The 23,821-nt window shown below is 41.4% G+C and overlaps 1 protein-coding gene across 9 annotated transcripts in view; it reads left to right on the plus strand.

Moving 5' to 3' along the window:
* LOC308614814 (A-kinase anchor protein 13-like) overlaps positions 1-23,821 on the plus strand; it is a 360,148-nt gene that overhangs the window by 168,243 nt on the left and 168,084 nt on the right. For 8 of the 9 annotated variants that reach the window (XM_081229549.1, XM_081229552.1, XM_081229551.1 and 5 more), the window contains exons 6-8: positions 8,623-8,821; positions 11,736-14,880; positions 18,851-18,984. In XM_081229549.1, the coding sequence (XP_081085675.1) occupies positions 8,623-8,821; positions 11,736-14,880; positions 18,851-18,984 (3,478 nt within the window). The remainder of the gene's footprint in view (positions 1-8,622; positions 8,822-11,735; positions 14,881-18,850; positions 18,985-23,821) is intronic. The other variant, XM_081229558.1, reaches the window with a different exon arrangement.

Below are 23,821 nucleotides of genomic sequence, written 5' to 3' on the forward strand. Positions count from 1 at the left end.
CATTGCATCTGAAAATTAATTCCTGAGAGTTTGTTGAATTAGGTTGGTGGCTTAAATCTGATTAAGAACAGTCAACAACTAAGTAGCTTGATTACATCAATAACTGTTTAGATGTTAATCTAGTATAAACTTGACTCTAATTTTTACTTACCCTGTGAATGTTGGTATATTAGATATTGATGTAAATATAACTAGTATCATGGTAGGTATTAAAAATTATTTTTCAGGATTTGAAAGCAGTGCAATAAGGTGAAGCTAGAAAATAGAGAACTTTGGCTGTTAGAGGAGCAAGGTATTCCAAAAGTCATGGAACCATAGAGTAAGAGAGCCCAAGTAGCCCCTCAGAGTGAAAAGGAGCAGAGAAGAATGACCACAAAAGCCGTGGACCACAAACTATACCCATGTCCACAATGCACAATAATCCAGAACTTGCAACTCCAAAACTTAATCCTCCAAAGTCCGTATGTTAAAAATATTTAGTTTGTTTCATTGGTCTGCATTTTCTAGTGCAAAATAGGCAGCAGAGACACATGTATGTGGAACCTAGAAAAATGGTACAGATGAACTGGTTTGCAGGGCAGAAACTGAGACACAGATGTAGAGAACAAACGTATGGACACCAAGTGGGGGAAAGCTGCGGGGGGGTGGGGATGGTGGTGGGATGAATTGGGCGATTGGGATTGACATGTATACACTGATGTGTATAAAATGGATAACTAATAAAAACCTGCTGTATAAAAAAATAAATAAAATTAAATTTAAAAATTTAAAAAAAAAGGCAGCAGAGGTAGTTTTGTGTGGTGGTTTAGAATGTCAGCCCAAATTCTGGCTTAACAGACTGTTAGGCAAGTTATTAAATTTCTCACAGTTTCAGTTTCCTCATCTGCAAATTGGGGTAAAAGTATCTTTCCTCACAGGATAGTTAAAAGAATAAATTAGGTGATATGTAAAACACACAGCTCAGTATTTGACACATTGTTAAGTAATTAAATTTAGCCGTAAAAGAGAGTGGTTATGTTTGTACCCCTTGCTTGTGGAAGGAAATAGAACCCAATATTTAATGTGTACTTAACTAGGCGTATATATAGTAAGGCTGTCTCTATCCATATATCTTTTAATCCTTAAAACAACTCTGTAAGAAAGCTAATATTATCCCACTTTTTAAAAAGCAGATGAAAAAACTCTGGCTCATAGAAGCTAAATAATTTTTCTTAGATCAGATCATGGCATAAATGAGATTCTACGCAGACCTCAGTACCCATGCTTTTCCCCACATATTGCCTGGTGATTTAGCCTCTAGGGAAATCTAAATTAAACATAATTCGATGAATTCGTGGTGATTTCTTATGGTGAGTAGAATATTTTTTCCCATTAGGAAAAGGTAGGTACCGATTGGTGTCAATTTTATGGAAAATGTGGTGAACAGTTTGGGTGTGTCATTTGTGAAAAAGATTGAAGGGATAAATGCCCAAGTTGATATTGTCCTTCAAATGAGTAGAATGTGCTCATTTTGAAAATAGCTAGGTAATGAGAATGTGGGCTCTGCGATTTGTCCTACATTTTGTCAGAGTCTCACCAGACACCGGAGAATGACTGTGGTTGATTTGCTCATTCTGTGAGAAACTCAGAAGAGGGCAGACTCCAGAACTTTTCATTGGAGAATGCTTGTGTGTTGAAAAATATTCTGCCTGGAGTGGACATTTCTTTTGATTCGTGAAGAAATGTTTCCCCTAAAGGCCTCTTCGCTCCATGCTGCCTTCAAATGACCCTCAGTGCTTCCTGCTGTGGCACCTGATGAGTTCCTATTAAAGACCAGCCCTTTCCACTGGAAGCAGTGCAGCATTAGGTGGGGTGGGGGGGGGAGTACAGGCTTCGGGGTCAGTCCAACATGGATCCAGATCTGTTACTCCATTACATATTTGAGTACTAATGTTTACTGACTGCCTCCTGTGTGCCAGGTGTTGTTAGATACTTTGTTTCCTGTCCCCTTTAATTACTACTGCAACTTTTAAAGGAACTCTTAACTGTCTTTTTACAGATTATGATACATACCCAAAGAGACTACATATCTAGCCCAAATGCTTACTTCTCGTAAGTGGTAAAATTTGTCATTTGAGGCCAGATTTATCAAAGTCTGATGTATGTGTTACATCTTAAGCAAATGAATTAGTATTTCTGAGTCTCAGTTTCCCCTCCTCTGAACTTTGAAATAGCACTTCTTTGAAAGACTCGTATGAGGATTAAATATATGGGGTATCAAGGTGCCTGTCTCTTAGTAGATACCCAAATATTAGTTTCTTCCCTGCCTGAAGTAAATAGTAATCATAGAATAGTGAAAGAATTACTACCCTCTGCCTTTTTTTAAATTGATGTTTTATATTTAACTTTTTGTTGTGAAAAATTTTGAACTCATAGAACAGGTATGAGAATAGTACAGTGGGACTTCCCTGGTGGTGCAGTGGTTAAGGATCTCCCTGCCAATGCAGGGGACACAGGTTCGAGCCCTGGTCCGGCAAGGTCCCACATGCTGCAGAGCAACTAAGCCCGTGCACCACAGCTACTGAGCCTGCGCACCTAGAGCCCGTGCTCCACAGCAAGAGAAGCCACCACAATGAGAAGCCTCTGTACCGCAACGAAGAGTAGCCCCCGCTCACCACAACTAGAGAAAGCCCGCGTGCAGCAATGAAGACCCAATGCAGCCAAAGATAAATTAATTAATTAATTTAAAAAAATTGAAGAATAGTACAGTGAACCACTATGTATCCTTCACCTAAATCCACCAATTGTTAATGTTTTATTTGCTTTATCTGTGTATGTAGATAGATGGATAGAATTTTACTGAACTCTTTCGAGAGTTGTTGCCGATATCATACTCCTTTATTCCTAATTATTTCAGCATGTTCTTATAACAGGGCAGTTATCAAAATCAGTAATATAACATTAATATATTATGATTATCTAATATATAGTTTATATTCCCTTTTCACCAGCTTCCAAAAGTATCCTTTCAAGCAGTGATTTTTCCTCCTGATCTTTATCATATACTGAATTCAGTTGTCATGACTTTTTAGTCTTCTTTACCAACTAGACCTTTTAAGCCATTACTGCCACTACTTTGGGTCTTACTAGAATTACTTCTTTAGATTATCTGTCCTTTCACATAGAGTGAGTTCTTAGTGATCTCAAACCATTTGTTTATAAAGAATATCCCTGCTCTTTTGCCCTGGAGTGAAATCCCAACAAATATTTGAGTACCTACAATGTGTCAGGAGATGAAGCAGAGTAGTGAGACCCAGCAAGTCAGAAGGTAGGTGTATGGTCCTGCTCCTCCTTAGGGGTTACAGATGAATGAAGAAAAGGTTACAGTGCAGAACAAGTCTTTCAGGGCTCAGAGGCGGGAGACCACACTTGGAGTTGTGCTGGATACTCCAGATGAAATTCAAGGCGCCCGAGAATGGTTGAAAACAATATTAATTGCCTTACTGACAGGATGATTGAAAGTTTCCAGTAATCATAGTATCAGTCCTTATATATTGAAGTCTGTTCTGGGATGTGGTTGAATGTAACAATCTAAGAAATTCTACCCCAATACCATCTGATGTCATAGTAACGAAATAATGCCTATACTGCACAGTTGCCACAATTGGTAGTAAAAATACCCTCTTCTTTGTTCAGAGTGGTGGTGTCCTCATAGGGGTGAAAAATGAAAGGTAGTGGAGAGCTCTGTAAACCTCCCCACAGCATTTATACTCCTTCATCTACAGATCTCCCTTTCACTCATTTTTTTAAAAAGCCTCAGCTGAGGCTATCATGCCTCTTAATTCACCAGCTGAAATAACCAGAATTTCTAGTGCATTCGTGGATGTGCTTTTCTGTCCTGCCAGACTTGATTTGATTACATAAAATCTTTATGTGTATTTCTAAGGTAAATTTTAGATACCCAGGCATATTCTTCTCCATGGCAGAAATACAAGGCCGAGGGGTCAGCTTAATTACTAACTGTAAACATACAAAGGGCTTCAATCAGGAGAATGTGGAGTAGTTATTCTACAAGTGCAAAGGAGACTAAACAAGGAGAATGACCTTAAAATGGGAAATGTGGTAGTTGTACATAAAGAAAGCCTGTACTTTGGGAATTAAGAACATTTAGCTACTCCTTGGATTTAGGTATGAGTCTCACAGCCCACCTAGGAGGGATGGTGGCTGGAGGGAGGGCCGGGCTTTGCCTTTCCTTCCCTCTATTCCCCCTATCACCAGAGCAACTCTGTTTCTGCATGTGGTTTTATTTGAAACTGTTCAGCTACTTAAAAGTTTGAAAACTAGTGTCTTAGGTGTTTAAGTCTGTCTAAAGCCTCTGAGCTGCCCTTTTCACTTGTATCTGCTGTCCGTTTGTTGCAGGCTTGGGACTCACAGGTGAATGTGCACATGAAGTTAAGCAGTTGATGTTGGAACTGTTTGTTCATTTGAACTGTTTGTACCACCCATACCAGTATTCACAGGGACAGTTGACTGTATTTATACTCTGTTATCTCTCTCTCTTTTTTTTTTTCCTTTGGCCACACCACGCAGCTTGCAGTATCTCAGTTCCCCAACCAGGGATCGAACCTGTGCCCTCGGCAGTGAAAGCGAGGAGTCCTAACCCCTGGCCTGCCAGGGAATTCCCTGTATTATCTCTTTTAAGATGTAAATTTGTCTAACTTGTGTCATAATTTAACTCACAACAGTTCTTTTCCTTCTTAGTAATACATAAAATGATGTTGCTTTTACAAGTAATAGCATTGTAACTTTTATGAAATATGGTATATTTAGTGCATAAAATGCCACACTCATAAGGGTAAGACTCCCATGAGATTGTGTCTGCTTTTCGTCTCCATGGAGGTGACAGTACCACCAGTAAGCCAAACTCTGGCTCTCTAATAGTAATTCACGTGTGACCTTAGGCTGTGTGTTTACATGATTCTTGAGAAAGGTATCGTATTTAACCTTGTAGCCCTGGCATCTAGCACAGTGCCTGCCATTTAATAGAAGACCAAGTTCAGGAAGTTGACATATGTCCACATCTAAGATGTGAGAAGAAGAAAAAGCCTGAGAAAACAGTGGGTGAATAGGATGATTCTTTATGGATGTCAAGTGAGAATAAATGTCAAAAGAAGAATCAGGTCACCATTTTAAGATTCTACAAAACTCAAGGACAGTGGGGACAAAGAAAAGCCATTGGATTTGGAGATTTATTTTGTCACTGGAACCCAAGACAGAAGTTTTAGTAGCAGTGGGAGGGAGTAGGCGCAAAGCCTTTAGTTGTTCAAATGGCTGGTAAGGAGGTAGAAGGGAAGGAAGAGGAGGGCAGACAGAAAGGGGTTCGGGGGTTTACAGCAGCATTTCTCAACACCAGCACCACGGGCAGTTTGGGCCTGATGATTGTTTCTTGTAGGGAGCTGTCCTGTGCATTGTAGGACCCCTCCCCATCCCCAGGTTGTGACAACGAAAAATGTCTCCAGACATTGTCAGATGTCCCCTGGGGGCTGGATTCCTCAGAGAGAACCGCTGGTCTGCAGGGCTGAGTAAAGATTGCTGCTGCTGCTGCCGGCACCTGTGCAGTAATCCCTTTTCCTGCCTCTGCTCTGTCTACTGGTGAGGTTTTCATGGTACTTGCAGGTGGATGGGGAAAGAGTTAGTCCAGAAGCAGGTGGAAAACTACAGGCATCCAGGGGGTGATGACCGACCCAGTTACCTAAGGACGGGGGTGTGGAACAGAGCAAACTCACTGCATAGAGATGTGCCCTGAAGTCAGAGGAGACGGGCACAGGCATTTTTTGGTGATTTGAAGATGGGTTTAGTTCACGTTAGATGGCCTCAAGCTTTTCACTGAGATGGGAGAAAAGGTCACCTGAGAATGAAGTAGACAAGGTTAATGTTAGGCCTTTGAGGAAATTATAGAACATTTTGCTAACCCCCATGGGGATGGATTAACACACATGAGTAAGAAGCATTACAGAGCAGCAGCGAGGCCTGGCTGAATAGGAACTTTAAAAAATTATTTAAGACATTAATTAAAATCCCAGAGAAGAAGAAAACCTATAACCCAACCACCCTGACACTGTTTTTATTGTACAGTTTACTGTCTATACTTATATTTTTTTGCTCTTTTTATTTTGCTTATTTCACTGAATATAGATTTCAATGTTATTGAACTGTTTTTTTCAGTTACATTTAATGGCTCCATAATAGTCTGTAGATCTGTTCTTTAATTTACCAAACATCCCTCTAGTTTCTGACTCAGGGTGTTTCCAGTCTTTAGTACTATTACACCTAATGTTGCAGTAAACATTCTTAGTCATAGAACTTTGCCAAGTTTTATCAGTGGATCCAGCCAAGGTTTTATACAGTGTTGAATACAGAGCAGACAATGCATTGGCTTAAATGTCACCTCGGTGAGGCCTTCCCTGACCCACCACATTTCAAATTGCAGCCCTCATCTCTGGTTTATTTTCTCCACCACACTTGCTGTCTTCCAGAATTCTAGGTATTTTATTTATCTTGATTGCTCTTGTCTCCCTTGCTAAGCTTCAACAGGACAAGGATTTTCGTTTGTATCACCAGCACCAAGAATACTGGCACAAATACTTGCTGAATGGTGGGGTTCACCCAGACCTACAGGCACGATGGGTTTAAAGAGTGTCAATAGCAGCAGATATTCATGGAAGCCAGTGGGAGAATAATTGCATTAACTAGTCTTTGGTTTCTAGGTGGGCTAGGAAGCAACAAAAATCCACAGGGACGATGAATTGGGAGATTGAAGGGTTAGCACTTGTGGCAACAAAAGCACATTCTTCTGGAAGGGGAGAGCATGGGAGAGGTAGGAGATAAATAGGTTGTGGTTACAGGAGGGAATTTCCCAAGGTTTAGATATTAGAAAAGAAGCAGTTTGAGAATTAATAGTGGCAAGGTTGGTAGAAAACTCCATCTTGCTGGGAATGGACTGTATCACTATTTAATTGCCCCTGCTTTGGCAAACAGTTCCCTTCTAGCTTGTTGCATTTGGTTCACACTCAGTGGTGGTGTATAAATCAAGTTTTGTTTTCAAATACCTTTTTTTTTTTTTTTTAATTGGAGCATGGCTATAAGTGGTAATCTGAGTAAGCAGATATGCCAGTAATGCCTGTCAGACAGTTAAGCAGAGTTAGTGACAATGTCAACCCAAGCTCCAAAGTTGAATTTACAGAGTCGTTGTCTCCCCCTCATTTGGTGGAGCTGATTGGCTTCTTGAGTCATTCCATTGAACTTTTAAGTGACTGTCTTTTAGGTACTTTTCTGTTTGAGGTCACTTTGCTCAGCATAGAGCAGCTTGGTAAATGCATGAAACATTTAGCATAGCATATGCCAAGTTCATTTTAAGCAACTGTTTGGAAGTCACTCTTGAGTATGGAAATTATAATAGTTTTCTTTTGGAACAGCCTTAATTGTTACCTTCAGCCAGTGCATGACTGTCCAGTTTGTTACAGGTTTTCCACTATAGCATATTTTTAGCTTTCAAATTCCAATTATTCTCTGGTGAATTGTTAAGAACTGACAGGTATGATTTAGTAGACAGAACACTGGAGAGAGAGTTGAAGTAATGTTTCCCTCTCATATTTGTCAGTGGATGGCATATCTATTGGTTCTTAATTCTTTAGTTTTATTTTTTATTTTAAAACATGATAATGATCTCAAACACTACATTCCGCCTTCTTCCAGAATCTCTGGGATACCTTATGAGCGTACTGGTTCATTAGAACCATGTAAAGAGATTTCATGTTTTGAGGCCTATCCCAGAAATGCTTTTTTACATACCTGGGCATTTGTCGGCTTTATTTGAATATGAGGTGTATCTATAATGATGTGAGTTGAGCAAAGTTGTTTGTCCTTTAAATTTAAAGTTATAGCTTAAAGTTCTTGGAACCAAGTGCTTCATTCAAAATAGGATTTGATAATTATATTGACAAGTATAGTATGATAAGGCATTATAATATTGATAGTTTTCCTCTATATAGTTGACTTCGAGAATTTTGAGAGTGCTTCCTCCACCTATTTTTAACAAAAATTGGAGTGCCTTTGCACGGATTGGGTTGATTAGTTCTTCCCTTCCCAATATGATCAACTGCATTTAGCATATGGTATAACCCATTTTAAGAGAAACGCTTCATAAGCCTTGCTTTTTTTGAAAACCAGGGCAAAACCATCCTCCTTACATTTCCTATTATTTGGTTGTGAGCATAATATTAACTATTTTAGGATCCCAGTCTTCTCTTTATCTTGATCAAAAGAACATCCTTAGGGAGGAATCCTGCAGTTTTCATTTAGCCCATTTATGACCTCATATGAAGAGAATAAAACAGTTAGTTATATGCCTGAATTACTGGGGAACTGTGCAAACCAAATTTCTGCTGCCGAGCCTCAAAGAGCAATGAGGTTTGAAATTTTAAATAAGACTTAGAGGGTTAAACCTTTGCCTGGGAGGCAGAATACATATATATGCATATTGTATACATATATATGTGTTATTATATATTAATATTATAATATATTCATGTATATTATGTATAAAATATACATATATATTAACCAGAGTTTGCTTGCTTCCAGGGAGGATACTGGAGAACCAGACTCCTGGAGCAGTTTATCCTATGAAATACCTTACGGAGACTGTTCTGTGAGGCATCACCGAGAGCTGGACGTCTATACGTTAACCTCTGAGTCTGAACCACACCAGGAACCCCCACTTCCTGGAGACAGTTGCACTGGACATATTTTTAAACTTATGAACATTCAACAGCAGCTGATGGTAAGACAGAAAATTTCCATTTTCAGGCTTTTGTGCCCTCACCCCTTCCCCCAATGAGCCTTGCTATAATTAGAACATAACAGTGCTTCCCTCAAAGATTGTGAAACCTGTAAAGCAGTTTTAACTATATTAGATGTTAGCATTTATAGAGACAGAGCTCAGCACTGGGGTAGTAGCGATAGGAGATTGCGAGAACTTTTCATTTTTTTTTTGCCAGGCTTTTAAAATAACGAAAGACACACATACACATTGCAGATACAGAAATATGCAACAACTAGAACTAAATTTTCCTGGCATAAAAGGAAATTTATTTAACTCTATAAATTTGTTGGTTTAACTTTATAAAACAAAATGAGCTAAACAGTTTCTGAGATTGTTGCTGAAGAATAAGAACCAAATTTACTCAGAAATGGAGTCTTTTCACAGCTATTTCAATGAATGATGACTGTGTTACTATATTTAAATTGGTAGTTGTGTGGTAAAAAGATCACTAAAACAATAAAGATTTTATAATCCACTCAAGCCTTCAAGATAAAGTTGTTGCCAGACATAAAAACATTACATACTCCCTGGTAGCATTTATTATGGATAATATAAACGTCACATGGGTACATCTCTCTTGGCCGCAACATCTGAAAGGCTAAGTTTAGATAATTTTTCCACCCATTTTATTTCAGAGTTGATTTGATTTGGAAAAAGCTTGGCAGTAATTTCATTTAAGGTCATCTGGGGTCAGCTCAACGCCAGAGCCTTCTTTGGGAGCAGGCCTTGCTTGTTTCGGAGAGCAGCAGGCCAGGACACTTCATAGCAGGTTGTAGATGTACCTGCCTCTGCCTCTCCGAGTCATATTTGTTCCAGAATAGGTGTCATTTTATTTTCCTCTGAAGAGACTGCCGGAAGGTCAGGTTTTCCTTTAGGGCTCTTCTTACTGGGTGAATGATTGTCCATTTGAAAACAGCACTTTGTAGATGCCAAAGCTACCTGCAAGGTGTGGGAATATTTTACAGGAAGCCATGAGAAATTAAAACTGTGAGAAGATGCTTGTGTTAGGAGCATCTAAAATTTTTCAAGCAATACAACTTTTTTCTGCAAATCTCTGTTCTGTAATGTTCACCCTTGATTAAATTTAATGACCTGCTTTCATAATTTTTTTAGAGTCAGTTACACTCTCAGCGGGAAGGGAAGCAAGCCATTTTGAATACCCTAAGGAGCATAGCACAGACGCTTTCAGTGAAAATTCATTTTTCGTGTGCTCTATTATCAGAAGGACTTTAGTGGGCGTGACTCGTTTTACACTTAACATGTGTGAACTTTTACATCAGACCCAGTGAGTAGACAGGAATCAGCTGATGATGGAGTACTGTAAGTGCTCGACACAGGAACTGAGTGGGTAAGTGAATGAGATGACAGTGCACGGTGGATTTGCGTGAGGTTATTGTAGTAGATCAGATGATGAGTGAAGAGCAAACCAGGTGTTATAAAAATAGTTTGGGGACTACCCTGGAGGCCTAGTGGTTAGGATTCTGGGCTTTCATTGCCGTGACCTGGGTTCAATCCCTGGTCAGGGAACTGAGATCTCGCAAGCTACGCAGTGCAGCCCAAAAAAAAAAAAAAAAAAAGATAGAAAAATAGTTTTTATGTGTTGAAAGAAAATAGTATCATTTTAAGGATTCCTGAAATTTTGATATAAAGGTAAACCCACTCTAAAGATCAGCTGTGTTTGTTTTTCTCCATTTTTTCCTAAGTGTTATCTACATGTACTTGTAGTTTTTGCATAATTATAACCTTAGATTAATTATAAGTTTTATTTGTTTTCTTAAACATTATGTTACAAATATCTTTTCCTTATTTCACTGTGGTCTTCATAGTTAACACTTAACATAACAGCGTAGCATTTTCCATCAGGTTGATTAACCATGATTGTTTTAACCATTCCTGTGTAGTTGGTTACATCTGTTTTTCAAGTTGCAAAAACTATTTTTTTTGTGTGGTACGCGGGCCTCTCCCTGTTGTGGCCTCTCTCGTTGTGGAGCACAGGCTCCGGATGCGCAGGCTCAGCGGCCATGGCTCACGGGCCCAGCCGCTCCGCGGCATGTGGGATCTTCCCGGACCGGGGCACGAACCCGTGTCCCCTGCATCGTCGGCAGGCGGACTCTCAACCACTGCGCCACCAGGGAAGCCCCAAAAACTATTTTTGAGATGACCTATAATATCCTCAAAGCACAGTACCATCTGAGAATAATCAAGAATTAGGTATTACTAGTTCAATATATTCTTATTTATTTAATATTCAGTATTAGAGGAACAGAGGAACTGCTTTTATCAAGAAGTAAAAGAATTGACCGTGCCACTCTTTTTGAAATTATAACCCCATAACTAAAATTGTTAAACTAGATTGAACGGAGCATATTTTGGAGATTAAAGGATGCTGTGTAACTCCTCAGTGAGAATTTAGGGCACGGGAGCATATGTCTGTGCCTTGTGATTGAAGAGAGTTTACCAGACTGGCCAGGATTTGTTTTTACTTGTATATATGAGGTGGGATGGAAGCAGCCTCTGCCCCTCTAAAGCCCCTATAAGAAGTATCTTTCTCAGCTGCTCATTTGAAGATAGCCGCTGAGCTTTTTTGAGGCTCAGTTTTTATCTGTTTTCTAAAATAAGTTCATACTATAGAAAATAGTCATATTGTATTATTCTTGCCATTTTTATCATTCTAGTGCATATGCAACTGTAAGAGGAAATTAATGTCAGGAACAAGAGAGAATTTATTTGTATTTATTTAGGTTGGCTTATCCTGTGACTTGAGAGGCTGGAATGCTACTGAGTTCTCTCCAACAGAATTTTTGCTTATAGGTGTCAGTGACATCTTTTCCCCTCGACAGTTTTTTTTAAAGTATCTTCCATTTCCTCCTAGAAAACAAACCTCAAACAGATGGACAGTCTTATGCCCTCAGTGGTAACAGCACAAGAACCTTCAAGTCTGCCCAGTGACCAAGATACAGATGGTCAGTTTCTTCCCTGTGCATCAGAGCCCACAGCCAGCCAGCAGCTTGCTTCTCCTGAAGGTTCTGAGAGCTCTCAGTGCTGCCATGGGAGCACTGTGGGGCAGATTGAAAGTTCCTATGATTTGTCAAGTGTGGTTAAGGAAGAGAATACAGACTCTTCCCGTAGGAAGAAAAATATAGGCATGGAGAGAAAAAGAGACGAGGTGGAGCCAGCACCTATCATGGACTCTGGGACTACGTCTGATCCTGACAGCTGCCCTCAGAGCATACCTGATTGCAAAGGAAAGGACACAGAAAGCCTTCCATCCTGTGGAGTCAGATGTGAAGAAACTGGAACAAAATCTTCGGCAATGGCCACAGACCAGGAGTCTCCAGGCAGTGGAGGCCGCGTCCTGCAGGGAGGCGTAGCCCTGGAGCCCGGCACGGCCCAGTCTTTCTCTGGAGGTGAACTCATGGTCCCTTCACCAGCAGGTGCCAGCGTCCCAGACACTGCAGGGGAAACGGAACGCAGTCTCTTGAACCCAGAGGCCACCATTCAGAGGAATGTGCTTGCAGCAGGGGAGAGTATGAAGGAAAGATTTGAGGACTCTAATATCAGCACACCTGGAGCCTCTGATGTAAAAGTCACAGACGAGCCTATGGATAAAGCCAGCGTTCCAAACGGTGTCTCTGCCTCTGGCTCCCTGGTTGCTGACAAGCCTGCTGTGTCTTTACTTTTCGTTAGTGATGAAGAAATTGCCATTGATGAAAACACTGCAGAAACTGAAACTTCAAGAAGTTGTGAAGAGAGTGCTGATGCTCCAGGGGCTCAGAACTCTCAGTTAATTCTAGCTACTGCAAAAGATGAGATTTCAAAAGGTCTCGAACTTGACACTCCCTTAGCCAGCATGTGTGTGGCGGTGTCACCCTCTGATTTAACCTTTCCCAGGCTGCAAAAAGATGTTATGCCAAACCAGAAATCAGAAACGGATTCATCTCATGTTCAAAGCCAAAATAGCAAATCACCCATCTGTTCTACAACTGGAGATGATAAACTTTGTGCTGCCTCTGCATGTCGACAGAACACGGGGACTCCTAGTGGTGTGTTGGCTGTAGAACACTGTGATGACATAGTTACCCAGCCTGAAGGTACCACCACAGGGCTGTTCAACACACAACCACTGCCCACTGCCAGCTGCTCGGAAGGCCCACAGGCTAACACGGTCACCCCTGACCCTGATAGAGACACCCAGGAACATGTGGATTTTTGTCCTCTCCAAGTTTTGGATAAAGAAAGCCAAGGAAAAGATTCAAAACTAGAAACATCTTTAGTAAATATGCTTGAGGTAGTTCCACATCCACATGCTCTTGTCCCCAAAGCTGAGAAAGAACGGGTGTCAGACCAGGCAGTGACATCAGGCAGGACTTTCTCTCTGACAGGCAGTCCCGGCAGTGAATCAGTAACCAAAGATGACGCACTTTCTCTTGTCCCCTCCTCCCAGAATGAAAAAGGAACAGCAACTCTTGAACCACATACAGATTGTAGAGATGGCCCAGATGGAGATTCGAATGATCTGGAGAAGCAGCCACCAGAAGACAGTGCAGCAGGCCTGTGCACACCCTCCTCTGCTCTAGATCTTCAGCCCGGCATGGGCAACACCAGTCCCGTAGGACCTGGTGGGGAGTGTGAGCGTCCCTGCCTCTCAGCAGACCCTGAAGTCCTGAATATCGTCGAGGGGGTCACTGACTCTTCCCTGCTCCATGTGGGTCAGGCCACTTTGGCCTCTGATTCCGCTTTGACTGAAGAAGGGAAAGATCAGGTGGTTCCAAAGAGCACTGCAGCTCAGGGACCAGAAGACAAGGATAAAGCAGTGACCTATTCCTCCATTAAGGACAACACTCTTCATTCAGGAATGTTGCAGGAAGAGCCGAGAACACCACCTCCTGGACAAGAGGCCCCGGGATTCCATGAAGAACCTGGCTCAGCTGCCTGTGATGAGGACAGAGCTCCTCGGAACGGTAATTCACTGGGCACACCCTTGGCCTGTCTTCACGCAGAAACTAAACATAACAAGGAAGTGGCCCCACCAGTTGCACAGCTGATTGAAGGTGGGGCTGCACAGAGCCTGGTGCCACCAGGAGGAAGTCTGGCTGCAGACTCAAGCCAGGAGGCCTCAGGTACAGAGCAGAACAGCTCATCTCCACTGCCAAATCTGTTACCAGATGGGTTCGAGGTTCTTAATTGTGAGCGATCTTCTGCTCTGGATGTTGAGGTGAAAAACACTCAGTCCCAGGGGAAGACCACTGCTTGTGAGGTGAGTGGAAATGCAGCATTGGATGGTGCCGTGGTCAGTGCTCTGCAAGGCACCACTGGGGCCAGGAGAAAGGATATAGCACACAGCGCTCCAGACATCCAGATTCCACAAGTCTCTTCGAGCCAGGAGAAGAATATGACCCTGGGTTTGCCAGGAGCTTTACCGGACAAAGGTGTGACTGACCCTCAGGGCGCCACACCCCCAGAGGTCGTGTCCCTGGGTTGGGAGAAGGGGAAGGTGGGGGGAGCAGATGGCAGCCGTAGCACAGGCGACTCCAAGGAGACACATGTGGGTGAGGAAGCGCATCACATCCCGCCGCAGCCTGCTGCCAAAGAGCACCCCACAGAGACAGGGCTCTCAAGCCGTGGTGACAAGGCCCCAGGCCGGGGAAAGGATGCTGCCCCTCTGCCCTGCACCATCGCTGCCAAAGCCGTGCTTCTGCCTGAGACAGCAGCCTTGATTGAGGAGGCTGCGAGTCGCATAGTGGATGCTGTCATAGAACGAGTCAAGGCCTCGGGAGAACTGATGACAGAGGGGGAAATCAGTCACATGTCACTGCCCTGTCCTTCTGAGGCGGGCCCAGGGCCTGAACAGCTGGAGAGTGCTTCTGCAGGGAAGGCGAGTGCTTTCCAGCCTGCGGAGACCCCACCAATGGGCAGTAGTCGTGGAGAAGCCTCTGGGGACCTTGCAGGATGCTTTGCTGGAAGGGAGGAGCCAGAGAAGATTATTCTGCCTCTCCAGGGACCAACTCTGGCAACAGGTAAGCAAAGCAGAGTACGAAATCAACAGTTTGGGAAACAAATTCCCTTAAGAGTCTCTGTGATGTGCTGGTAAAAACGTAGGCGTCATGTTGTTGTTTAGAGGGCTGGCGTTCATCGGGTAGGTTGCCAAGTTACCAGTCAACACCATCCAGAGAGGCACGTCATCTCAGGGTTGGGCAGTTTTTGCTCCCTGCATTCCAGACTTCTGGCTTGATTGCTTAAAGCCTATAAATGCTCTATCTCTCGCACTGGAGCAGTCAGGACTTTCCTAACCTGGAAAACAGTGCCTAGATCCCAGGTACTCTAAAATGATAAAGGAATTTAGCAGATGTTTTTGTTCACATGGCTTAGTCCTTTTTCTTGAGAACCATAACAAGCAGTGCTGAAAAAGTGTGTTTTATTTACAAACCTCAAACTCCTTTCTTTCCCTATCATCCTAGTCTCTGTCCTGAGCAAATTTAGTCAGAGTGGTTTCACAAACAGCTCTAAGTATCGTTGTAAGCCGATGGCCCAGCATCCCAAATGGTGGTATTAGGTCATTGGTGGAGGCTGTGGGAAGGGAACTCCCTCCTTTTCCTGCCTGAGGAACAGACCTCCAGTTCCATTGCCTGTTGCTCTTGGGCAGCAGTCTGGGAATTGAGGACCCTGTGAAGTGCAAGGGATAGGATACAGGATTTCCGCCAGAGCCTAGTCTGCTGAGCTGCTGTCACAGGGCAGACGGTGTGTCTGCTTATCTTGGTGAAGCAGCTGCAGCAAGCAGATTGCTCACACAGCACCAGCCCGTTCCGTCTGTGGGTAGCCATGTCCAGAGAGAGCAAAGAGAAACCACTGGTGTTCAGTGGAAAGAAACCATCTGAATAAAACTCCGTATTGGGGGTTGAGGCTGAAGTTCAAACTGGAGTCGGACTCGGTTTTGACTCCTGAAGTCATTCAAGGTCAGTTTGATTCACACTTTGCGACCACCACCTGTTACCAGCTATAGACAGAGGACCTATCTCCTTGCTTGCCCCCAGGCTCTCGTAGGTAAGAAGCCTGTTTTGTTTTTATCGTTTGATTGCTCTTGCCCTTCTTTCTAATTTTTGAAAACCCCTTTACTGTAGTAGGTGTTAAGAATTTGGGGGTGGGGCATGAATAGAAATGAACAAATAGAATAAGGAGAGAAGTGACTTTAGAAAAAGAGCAGTTTAAACACAGGGGTCATTTTCCCTGATAGAGGGTGTTTAACCATTTATAATCTATTCTTCCACTTGAGGGATTTAAGAAACCTGAGATAGTATTTTTGGTGATTTCACACTTTTTGTTTTATTAAAGTGTCTTGGATTGTTAGCAGCCAACAAATTTCTATCACTAACAGTCTCAGAATTTCAATGAGAAGGTCTCTAATTTTTAAAAGAAGGCACAACAGCAAGTCTATTTTGGGGGCCCTGGCAGGTTGACATTTCAGAAGAACGGGAGTGGCTGTAAGCTGATGCCTGGCTATGTTGTTTTCATTTGGGTGCTGCGTCTTTGGCCACATGGGCTGGAATTATTTCTCTTTCTGGCTCAGTAGTCAGAATTTAACCCAAGCAAGTACAAACTATGTAAAGGTTTGTCTCTATAGTACCTTATGAGAAAAGATAGAAACCAAGCCGACTTTGATTTTTTTTTCAGACTCTGATTTTTAATAGCACACAAAGATAGTAAAGGTGCTAAGAAATTATGTTTAAGATTTTAAGGCTTTAGGAAGGAAAATGAGATGAAAATCAAGTTTCAGCAGTGTCTCTGGGCTTGGGCTTTTGGTGTATGTGTGTGTGGGCGAGTTACTTATTCTGCTGTCCAGAGGAGTCATATGTGCTCCATGCTCATGGCCTCAAAGGACAGAGAGAAGTAACCAGTGATGAAGAAGTCGGTGCTTTTTTCAGAAAATAGCCAGGATTGGGGAAAGTCCCTGGTCACATTGCCATAGAGAAAGAGCACCTGAGTGTGATCTCAGACCAAAGGGTATTTTCTAGGAAGTTTACATGCCATTTATGAATTTAACCATACTGTTTTATAAGTGAGGATACGTCGGTTTAACTTCTGATTTGGAAGGAGCCACATGGCATTGGCTTTTGTTTTTATATACTGCTGTTGACAAGGCTAAATAGAAATTGAGATGAGGAAAACACAAAACTTCCAGTTAGAGTGAGGGGACGTGGCCCTTTACCCATCAGGAGCATTAGCCGCAGTGCTTTGGGAAGTTAGTTGTGCATAACTGAGCCAGGCCAGTGCCGAGGGGGCTGCCAACACCCCACAGGTCTCACTAATCTCTGTTTACCACTGGGACTGGTTGCTACTTGCCAAGATACATATTTTCAGTTGATGGATGTAGGATAGTAAGGATGTGTCAGAAATCACATCCCCAAATAAATAAAATAAAAATCATCAACAGCCCCCCTCCAAAAAAAAAAAAAAACCAAAAAACAACCCTATCTTACTCAGAAATGTTTTGCTCAAGGAATACTTCTAAGGGGGTTGCTTAGTCAGTTTTTTTTTTTTTTAACTTTAATCACATTTTATGAAATGTAAGAAATATTTTGGTTCTTTGGGCAAGGAAACGTGCTTGCCCATTTTTTTTTTTTTTTTTTTGCGGTACGCGGGCCTCTCACTGTTGTGGCCTCTCCCGTTGCGGAGCACAGGTTCCGGACGCGCAGGCTCAGCGGCCATGGCTCACGGGCCCAGCCGCTCCGCGGCATATGGGGTCTTCCTGGACCGGGGCACGAACCCGCGTCCCCTGCATCAGCAGGCGGACTTTCAACCACTGCACCACCAGGGAAGCCCTTGCCCATTTTTTTAAATTGCTAGTAAGATTATGTAATTAAAAAATTAGGGCAAAGAAAGGAGACTTACAACTGTTCATTTATAGGAATGTCACTTTCCTAAATCTAAAGTAGACCTTTATACGTCACAGTGTATAAAGGTATACACTCTCACAGTGTGCTATTAGAATAAAATCTTAATATATTTTATTTATATAATTATAAAATACATAATACAATATAATATAATTTATTCTTTGGTGAAAGGAGCCTCTGTGCCCTCTGGTGTAGGGAACATTTTTCTCTGCCAGAGTAGTAGTGTGACTAGATTAATAACAACCTCAGAAAATTCTCCAAATGAAATCGAGATGATAGTTCCATTTGTATTTGGATTATCAAGGTGAATTTTGACTGTTCAACCATCAGTTCCCTTTAAAGAAGTGTCGAAGCCTAAATTTGCCTCAGGCATCATTTTATCACTTCCTTCCTGTATTAGCTTGACCATATGGTAGTCATGTAACAAAACCACTACTGTTTGGTCTGTTGAGCATAATTCTAAAGAAAACATGAAAAAACTTTTTCTTCAGAAAAGGAATTGCTGTTGATAGTGTGTAATTATGTTTTGGTTTGGGAAGAAATAAAAGTTAAAACAAAAACTAATTTATTAAGAATAGTTCAGTCTTATCAATTGCTGTGATGGGTACGTGAGTGTATGTAGTACGTTTTTAAAGAAAGACTCTTCCCAGAGGCTTTATCTCATTCTTAGTAGTTCTTTCCTTTTTGTCCTGTACAGATACATTTCTTGCCTCTTTGATAATGGTCAGGATGGACTACTAGCTTTAGCTATTAATCTGTTCCCTTAAAGCTTGTCAGTTTTCTTTTCCATGTGCAAGTCAGCACCACACTCACCAAATTGTCATGAAAAAGTCAGTAGTGAAGATGGAAGCTCAGTGGACATTGAACTGGATCTTACCGTAGCTACAAACCCACACAGAAGCTGGAGAAAACCATATAACCAGGTGATGAGCTCAGCACAGGGTCAGAAATGACACCAGCTACAAAATAATAGTTTCTATTTAACACAGAGGGAAAGGCAAACAAAACACATGAAACCTGGAGCATGTTGTGTAAATAGTAAGGCCCAGGAATCAATTTTTCCAAATGCACTTTGTAACCACCTTGTTCTCTTCAGAAATGCCAGACACGAAAGCTGAAGATGAAGTGGATTTTCTGAGTAATACCAAGGAGAGTTCAGTTTCTGAAGAGGTGGCTGTAGGAAACGTAGCTTCTACCCCGGAGGTGAAACAAGGCCCGAAGACCCAGGTGGTAAGTCTGTACGAGCACAAAGTGTGTTTAGCCTGCTATGCTGTGTCTGATTTATGGCCTTGCTTGGGGGATTTTTTTTGATTCACAGTAGGATTTTTTTCCCTTTCTTCCTTGTTCCCTCATATACAAATGTGGACATGTTGCAGTGAAACTTCTGCATAGCATAGTTTTAGAATGGACCCTCCTGCAGGGATCCCTTGGAGATAATAGTGAAAAATGCTTTTTCTGTGAGCACAAGACTTTCCAATTTGTCATGAGGTTTAACATGTCACAAGATGGGAATTACCAGAAAAAGGGATCTATTAACCCTTCTTAAACCTGACTCTTCTTTCTTTATATAGAAACTGATAGCAAAAATGAGATTTTAACTTAAAGCTTAATACTGACTAAAATATGAAGTGTGTCATTTTTAATGATGGAAAAAAAAAAAGGTTCACTAGGTTTTCATAATAGCTCTATTGAGACATAGTTCACATAACCGTAAAATTCACTCATTCAAGTAAAGTGCGCAGTTTAGTAGTTTTTAATATATTTACAAAGTCTTAAAACTGTCACCACCGTCTAATTTTGTAACGTCGTCATGCTGAAAAGAAACCCCATGTTCACTAGCAGTTCACTCCCACCCCCCTCAGCTAACAGTCACTAATCTCCTTTCTGTCTCTGGGTTTGCCCATTCCGGAACTTCATATAAATGCAATTATAGAATATGTGGCCTTCGGTGACTGGTTTCTTTCACTTAGTGTAATGTTTCAAGGTTCATTCATGTTGTAACATTGATCAGTATTTCATTTCTTTTTATTGCCAATATCCTGTTGTATGGATATACCACATGTGCATTTGGATTGTTTCTCCTTTTTCGCTGTTGTGAATAATAACTGCTGTGAACATTTGTGTATAATTTTGTGTGGACATATGTTTTCATATACTTAGTAATGGGTGTGCTGACCCATATGGTAATTTTATATTTAATACTTACTAAGTTGTCAAAAATGGTTTTCTTCAGGGTCTTGAGATTATTGTTGTTCTTGTTTAAAGCTATTAACTTGTAAAACAGAGAACTTAAACTTGTTGAGAGAAACAGGGTTCTAAGCTTTAGATTCCACACTTGTTTTAAAAAAAAGAACACCTTTTGGAAGCTGAAAAATCGAGTTACTGGCCTAAATCATATTGCCCGTCGGAAAATGAATCTTCCTTGTCTAGACTTGAGGGTGCACTGTGTTTGCTCTTGAGAGGGCTAAGTATTTTTTCATAAAGTTACCCCAGTACATAAACAGAACTGTACCCTCCCAAACTGTTTCAAGTGTATGGACTGTGATAAACAAGCTTCATTTTATTGAAGGTGGTAGGGAGGTGCTGACTGTTTTCACCCACCCCTTATTACAGATAGTATCCATGACTAATGCCTGGTTGGCTACTTGTACAGCAGGCATTATACAGACAAATGTTGCTTTTGCCCCTGGGGAAGGAAAAGAGAACACACCCTGCATGGGTACATGTGTCTTTGTTTCCAGGAGCCCCTAAAAAAGGAAAGGAACAAACTCACATCCTTGAATTCAAATGCCTCTGTTTCTTAGTCTTCCATCTGAAGTCTTGCTAATTAGTGTTCTTGAGTGCAGCCTGATGCTTGGCCATAGACCTTTTGCTTTCCCATGAGGATATCTCTGTCCTGACTGTATCTTGACTATTATAAAAAAGAAAACAAAACACTGTAGTTTTAAAAGTAAGTTCCTCCTCTCTTCGTCTCTTTCCTCTTCTCATTTTTCCTCCAGTTTTAGGAGTTGAGAGAGGTAATATTCCTCTGGTTGGTCATCAAGCCTCATTTTACAGATAAAAGAATTACACCCTCAGAGAGTCACATGGCTAGCTCAAGGTCAGAGCCTGCTAGAATGGGAGCTTTGGTTCTAACCTAGGACTTGACCAGTGGGGTGCTTTCCTCCCTGACTCTTAACCCCAGGCTCTGTGACTGTGGGTGTATTCTAAGGAGCATCAATATGTGAGAACCATGTAATTTTGTCTGTTGCTAAGGGTTGTCTGTTGCTAGGGGTTATCTGTGCTTTGTGTCTGCCTTCACTTAGCGTAGTTAGAGAAAGCATACGTTAATGAAATTTTTAGTTCATGAGGATTTTCAGTCTACACAGTGGAGGGTTTTGTGTTCACGGCATTCTTAAAGTGACGTGAAATTTGACCACTGACCTCCCCTCCCTGTTGCTCTGCCAGCCTTGCCTTACTTGCTATGGATTGAAAGGAGAAAGCATGGACACACAATTTGATCTTTCCAATGCCCCATTTTCTCTTTTTTTCCCATTTAACTTTTCACATGCTCTATTCATTGAGAAGTTCCCAAACGTTTTTGGTAAAGGACAGAGAGTAAATATTTTAGGGTATGTGGGACATACAGTTTCTGTAACAACTAATCAACTTTGATGTTATAGTGTGTAAGCAGCCACAGGCTGCCTGTAAACAAGAGTGTGACTGTGTTCCAATAAAACTTTATAGAAATTTGAATTTCATATCATGAAGTAATTTAATATTTTGAAATATTCTTTTTTGAATATTTTTCAGTCATTAAAAAATGTAAAATCTTCTCCTAGGTTTTTTTTTTACGGGCTGTACAAAAACAAGCGGTGGCCTAGTGGTGGTAGTTTGTGGGCTCCTGGCCTAGAGAATACTTGTGCTTCAGTGGGTGAAAAGAAAGAGAAAGCAAGTAGAATTTTTTTCTTTTCTAAATTGTTTCAGCTTGCCATGAAAGCTCTGGTTATTAAACTGCACGTAGGAAGGTGGAGAGTTCCGATTCTGTGTTTCTCCTGAATTTGCTTTTTGACTTAGTCTCTCCAGGGCTCAGCTTCCTTACTCTATTCGTCTTCTAGCCCTAACCTTCTGGAGTCTGGGTTTGCAGTCTGAAAAGGGTTACTTGAGCTTGTGATTGTAGTAGAGGGTGGAGTGGCATTTGTTTAGCATTATTTAATTTGATCTTTCAGACACATGCCCAGTCTCTTTGTTGGCCTTGGGAATAAGCCAGTCATCGCTTCATTGACTCATTGTTTCACTGAATCATCCTCTTCCAAATGTAAAATGTGAAAAAACTGTATCTTACGCTTTGCTACTGTCTTGAAAACCTAGAGCATAGGTTCATAAAGGAATTAGGCAGTATCAAGAATAGTGCTTGCTTATATTCTCAAAGAAAACACATGTATGTGTTAAATGCTACAGGTGTCTCAATACATGATACGTGGTCCTAACAGATATTTCTTCACTGAATCGACAATTGTTCACAATTCTAGAGGCCAGGTTTTATACACAATATGGTCCATTCCCATTAGTCATTTCATCAGCAATTTTTTTTTTTTTTTTTTGGTGGTACGCGGGCCTCTCACTGTTGTGGCCTCTCCCGTTGCGGAGCACAGGCTCCGGACGCGCAGGCCCAGCAGCCATGGCTCATGGGCCCAGCCCCTCCGCGGCATGTGGGATCTTCCCGGACCGGGGCACGAACCCGTGTCCCCTGCATCACCAGGTGGACTCTCAACCACTGCGCCACCAGGGAAGCCCTCATCAGCATTTTATAGTCATGGTTGTTATTAATTATTGCCAAAGCATTAATACTAGTTACAATTTAATATTCAACATTATCCCTTCTTATATACATTCCTGGTTTCAAGGTTCTCAGATTACCTCTTGTAGTCCTCTTTTTTTCCCCTCAGTGAGTTAATATATATCAAGTACTTAGAGCCTGACATGCAATAAGTACCACTTAGCATTATTATTATTAATTAGTTTTATAACTTTAGATTCCAATATCCTTTTTACTCATTTAAGTAACCAGTGGCATATGGTGGTTCCTAAAACAATCAAGCCTCAGGTTCTGCTTCTTGAACATTGTTATAAAAGCTTCAGGAATAGCATCAAATGTCAATTTAAGTTGGGAGACATGGTGCTTGTTTTACTTCTGAGACCTTTAGAATTTGAGTGAAGCTTAAAGATTATCTGAAGTCTAATACCTTTGCTTTATAGGAGGAAAAAAATGGTTTCTGGAAAGTTAAGTGACTTGCCTCATTTTACAACTAGTTAATTCTGTATGCTAGACTAGAACCTCATTTCTGTGTCCATAATGTCTCTGCTATACTGTGGTTTCCAGAAAAGTCATCCTGAGGGTATACTTCTGGGGAATTCAGTTCACTTGGATGGGTTTTTGCATTTTAAACAAGTACCCCTGAATGATGCATATGCACCCTATTATTCTAAAACCATTGCATTATATCCTCGTGCTTTCAGTGATAGTTGGAGAAATTCCTTTGGCTGTTTTAGGATCTAAGCTGATTTCACTTTAAAATAAGTCTCATGTTCTTATTACAATTTGTTTAGCTGTAGCTAAGTACCATCAAGATGGTATTTGTCCAGAGAGTTGCTTTTGATGTACAATTACTAAGATTTTCCAAACCTGCCATTTATTTCCTAAAGAATGATATGACTGGCTGTAGAGGTGACATTCAATAGTTGAGTCCAGCACAGAAAGCCTTCTGGGACCATTCACCTTGAGAATATGCTCCATGGTGGCCAGGAAGGAATTCTGACTCTTACTTCCCTGCCCCAGTGCTGCAAACCAGCATACTTCCTGTCCTCTGTGAATCTTTTCAACATGTGGCCAAGTTCATTAGGAAGGAGCTTGCTTCCCTGGGTTATCTGTTCATTAAGGTATTTCTGTAATAATTCCTTTTCCAGATGATCATTGCAGAAGCTCATTAGCTATATGGAAGAGTTAATTCAGCAAGCCAGGTATATCTTGTCAGGATGCCCATGGTCCTAGCAGCCAGGCACTCAAGAACAAATATGTTCAAGCACA

The sequence above is a fragment of the Mesoplodon bidens genome (genome assembly GCF_964165515.1).
Source record: "Mesoplodon bidens genome assembly, chromosome: 3".
Lineage (NCBI taxonomy): Eukaryota > Metazoa > Chordata > Mammalia > Artiodactyla > Ziphiidae > Mesoplodon > Mesoplodon bidens.